This window comes from Pinus tabuliformis, chromosome 7 (assembly GCF_031772625.1).
Source record: "Pinus tabuliformis cultivar Carrire ecotype Pingquan chromosome 7, CPIR1, whole genome shotgun sequence".
Taxonomy (NCBI): domain Eukaryota; kingdom Viridiplantae; phylum Streptophyta; class Pinopsida; order Pinales; family Pinaceae; genus Pinus; species Pinus tabuliformis.
Window position 1 is genome coordinate 538,619,302 of NC_142293.1, and position 4,761 is coordinate 538,624,062.

Below are 4,761 nucleotides of genomic sequence, written 5' to 3' on the forward strand. Positions count from 1 at the left end.
AGGGCCATGCTCCCCAAAGCTAGCTTCCACACTAGCAAAGCCATTGGAATGAGGTTCAGTATTACATTGGCCAATGGATTTGCAATGCAAAATCGATTTACATATTAGAAAAGTTATCAAAGTGAGGAAGGATGTTATCACATCGACTTGGGACTTACACCCCAAAGCTAGCTTCTATTTTAGCAAAAGTGATTGGAGTTAGGGAGGTTGTTATCACCTCAACTAAGGGACTTGAACCTCAATGTCAGTGCCCATATTGACAAAACAATTAAAATTAAGGGAGGATATTATTGCATAAACCCAAGACTTGAACTCTATCGTTCGCATCCAAATTGGTAAAGCTACTAATGTGGGGGGGTGGTTGGTGTTTAACACATAAACTTAGGGACTTGCACCCAAAATTTACCTTCCAAGTTGATAGAGCTAGTGGAGTGAGAGAGGGTGTTATCGCATCAACCTAGACATGCATATCCTAAACCCGATGTCTAAATTCTAATGTGTGGGAGGATGTTATCACTTCAACTTGGGGACTTGCACCCTAACGTTGGCTTCCAAATAGGGAAAGTTGTTGTGGCGGGGAAGGATATTATCATATTAACATAAATACTTGCACCCTAGAGCCAATTCCAAATTGACAAAGCCACTGAAGTGACAAAGCATTGTGCCACATCAACAAGGGATTTGCACCCAAAAGTCAGATTTCAAAGGGACAAAGCTACTAAAGTGAGAGAGGTTACTATCACATTGACCTATGGACTTGCACCTCAAAGCCATCAACCAAATTGGCAAAGCTCACAAGGCACGACAAGATTTTATCATGTCATCTTGGGGACTTGCACCCGAAGTTCACTTTCAAATTAGAAAAGTTAATGGAGCATGGGAGGATGTAATCACATCAACATATGGACTTTCCCCCTGAAGCCTACTTCCAAATTAGGAATGTTGAGGGAGCAAGAGAGGATGTTATCACACCAACTCCAGACTTGTACCTCAATTTCAATTTTCAATGTACCAAAGCTTGTGGTGCAAGTAATTCTTCACATACCCATGAGGTGCAGATCAATTGGTTTGTGTGGTGTTTAGTCCCCATAATATTACTAGTTCAAATCTCAAAAGAAGGGGTTAAGGGTGAGGAACCAACCATGGAGATATGAAACATCTAGGCCCAATCAAACTTTACACAATCTTAGTGATAATATTTCCATAAGTAAAAAAATCATTTTTCCATCTAACATTAAACCTAACTCTAACTTAAACTCAATTTAAAAAAAAAACAAAAAAAACTAACTTTATATACCACCAATACCTTCCATTATTAGCCATATAAAATTTATTCACACATAATTAGTAGAAATAATTAGAAAAATGTAAAATAAAAACCCCTCATATAAATATTGCATTATAATAACATAGGCTTATAACCCAAATCAAATTTTCAAAGATACAAAATGTTTAATATATGCAGTCTCACATACATTTTTATGATTTTTATCTTACAATTATCATCTATGTAAAATTTATTCATTTAAAAAAAAAATAGAAAGCAAAACCTTTATATAGAGATGTATCAATATAATGTCAAGATAGCTTGTACATACAAAAATCATTGGAATGCCAATCACAAATAATAATAAAAAGGCCAAGGACACGTAAAGCTAAAATGAATATTGTTAATATCAATGGCTTGGAATGAATGTTAAAGAATATGTAAACGTGTAATCACAAGACATTACAAAGATAACAATCAACTAAAAGTAAATCCTTAAAATACAATTCATTTCATTAAAATTTTAAAATATTAAATTTATTAAAATGAATAAATTTATAATTAATTGTTACAGGGAAAGAATTTAATTTAAAAAATATGAACATATATGGTTTTAAATGATTAAATTTATAATTAATTGTAATGGGAAAAAATTTAATTTAAAAGATATAAACATATATTGTTAAAAGATATGTTTGATATTGAAAATCTGATTATTGCAGGGTACTTAAATCTAACGCTGAGTCCGGATGAATGTTGGGGGAACTGTAAGAAAAATGACTCTCTTGCAGATAAAATTAAGCTCCAACTTCTAAGCAACAACTTGGTAGACATCGCCCCAGCGCAAATGAAGCCAACCTGGGCAAACGGTCGTACTGATAACGCCTATATAGCAAAAAGAATCGATCGGTTCCTTGTGCACATCAGCATCATTGATAATATGGGCATGCCATATTCTTCAGTTGGGAATACACATGTTTCGGATCACAGGCCCATATTACTCTCCTGGCAGGAAAAGGGAATCAGAACTGGGTATCCCTTCAAGTTCAACAGATCTCTTTTACAGGATCCGAACTTCAATGAATTCATCTCAAAAGCTTGGAAAGATTTGTCAACAGGTCCAGTCCCCTCTCTATTGACTTTTAGAGACAAAATGGAGATCATAAGAAAAATGGTTAAAAAATGGCAGACTGAAAAAAGGAAAAAGGACAGGATGGAACTCTTGCAAGTGCAAAAAGAGCTGGATGCCTTTCAAAGGATTTCAGATAATGGCAAGTGCACGCTCAGCATGAAATGCAGCATAATGGAACTTGAAAAGAAAAGACTAAAACTACTGAAGCAGGAGGAATTATTTTGGAGACTCAAAAGCAGAGCCTTATGGCTCAAAGAAGGCGACAAGAACACGAAGTTCTTCCATAATTTTGCTAATGCCAGACGCGAGAAAAATGCCATCTGGAAGATAAAGAATGGAAATGGAGAATCGCTAGTATCCCAACAGGATATCACAAAAGAGGCGGTAGAATATTTTAAAAAACAATACAGTAGGAAGCCAGATGCTGCCTTCCAGGATATCCTCTGGGGTATTGAGATGTCCCCACAGATGTTCGATGATGAAAAAATGAAGCCCTATTCAGTCCTGTTACCAAAGAGGAACTCCTTCGAACTATAAAGTCTTTTAAGCCAGATAAAAGCCCCGGCATCGACGGCTGGTCTATCGATTTCTTCTCCCATTTTTTTGACATCATCAAGCTCGACTTGCTGAAGATGGTAGAGGCGACTAGGATGTCGGGCAGTGTTCACAACCTCACCTCTTCCACTCTGATTGCCTTAATTCCAAAAACGAGGGAGGCGGAAACTTTCAGCGACTTCAGACCTATTTCTTTATGCAATATCTCATTCAAGATCATTACAAAGATTATTGCAGAAAGAGTTAAAGGCACTCTGGCTTCATATTTAACCAAGGATCAGTATGCTTTTCTGAAGGGCCGTAATATTATGGATGCAGTTGCAAACACCCAGGAGTGCCTTTACTCCATGTCTACAAACAATATTGAGGCGGCTATTATGAAGATAGACCTGCAGAAAGCCTTCGATTGCCTCGATTGGGGATTTATCAAATGCCTACTAGCCAAGATTGGACTGAGGGCATGTGCCATCCGATGGATCATGGCGTGTGTGGAGAACGTGAATTACGCAGTCATCATTAACGGAATCCCCTCCCATTTCTTTCAGGCTGAAAGAGGCTTGCGTCAGGGATGTCCCCTTTCACCTCTTCTCTTCATCTTAGCCATGAATTCTCTAAGTATACACATCAACAAAGCGGTTGCGGACAACAGATGTATGCCTATAAAGATTTGCAGACAAGTCTACATCTCGCATAATCTCTTCGTTGATGACGTTCTCCTTTTCGCAATGCTCTGTAGGATGTCGTGGACTTGCTTGAAGTACATTTTGGACAGATTTCAAAAGGCTACAGGACTCTATATCAACAAAGGGAAATCCTCCCTTTATTACAACAGCGACAACCTGGAAATGGTAAAATCGATATCAGATTTATTTGGCATTGAGTCCAGACCAATCAATGAGGGATTCAAATATCTAGGCTTTCACCTCAAGGCAAAGGGCTACTCTAAGTTAGATTGGCTCTGGTTAACCGCAAGATATTATAACAAGATAGCCGCCTGGGAACATCGGAGCTTATCATTAGCAGGCAGGGTCATTCTTTCCCAATCAGTACTGTTGCAGATGGCCGTTTATTGGGCACACCTCTTCTTTCTCCCAGCAAGTATTGTCCACAAGCTGAACAAGATCACAGCCAATTTCATCTGGGGTGGCAAGTCTGAGAGATCGAAAATCCACCTCTCCAAATTGGAATTTATCTCTTTGCCTAAACGCCTGGGCGGGTGGGGGTTAATGGACCTGAGATCTTTTGAAAAGGCCCTCTTATGCAAAACGCTATGGCGTGGGATCTTCGGGGAAAGTCCATGGAGCGACACTATCAAATTTAAATACTTAAAAGGAAAAAATCTTGAATTTTGGTACAGAACCAGATCCATTGGCTCCAAACAGGGATCAGCCATTTGGCTCAGTCTCCGAAAAGTTCAGAATCTCTTCCTTAAAAATCTCAAGTGGAAAATTTATTCGGGTCATCGCATCTTTATCGGCTTCGACTCCATCGCCTGCTGCCGGGGATCCATTTCTTTTCCTGAATCTCTTTTATTTGCTCTTCACAGACAAGGCTTCTTCACATGGGACCATCTCATCTCTGATTGGTGTGGCTCTGTTCCCCAATGGAAGGACGCGGATGACCTTCTCCTCCCTGTTGAACTCTGCTCCTCATGGAATGCCGTCCAATCTTCTCTTACAGGCAGCGGGATTCGTCGACATGGCACATCTGACTGCCTTGTCTGGTCAAACGCCCAGGTTCCAGCTCGTGTGAAGGAGATCTACCTTGACCTCATCTCTTCAAGGACGCCGCAAGCGACCTCTATCTT

At 39.3% G+C, this 4,761-nt stretch overlaps 1 protein-coding gene across 1 annotated transcript; it reads left to right on the forward strand.

Moving 5' to 3' along the window:
• The first annotated feature begins 1,958 nt into the window (after window positions 1–1,958).
• LOC149248436 (uncharacterized) lies at window positions 1,959–2,936 on the forward strand. The gene has a single exon (XM_089449937.1). The coding sequence runs from the start codon at window positions 1,959–1,961 to the stop codon at window positions 2,934–2,936; it is 978 nt and encodes a 325-aa protein (XP_089306063.1).
• Window positions 2,937–4,761: the final 1,825 nt, after the last annotated feature.

Excerpts from the sequence above, each read along its gene's own strand:
- LOC149248436 (XM_089449937.1), top strand. The coding sequence starts at position 1,959 with ATGTTTGATATTGAAAATCTGATTATTGCAGGGTACTTAAATCTAACG.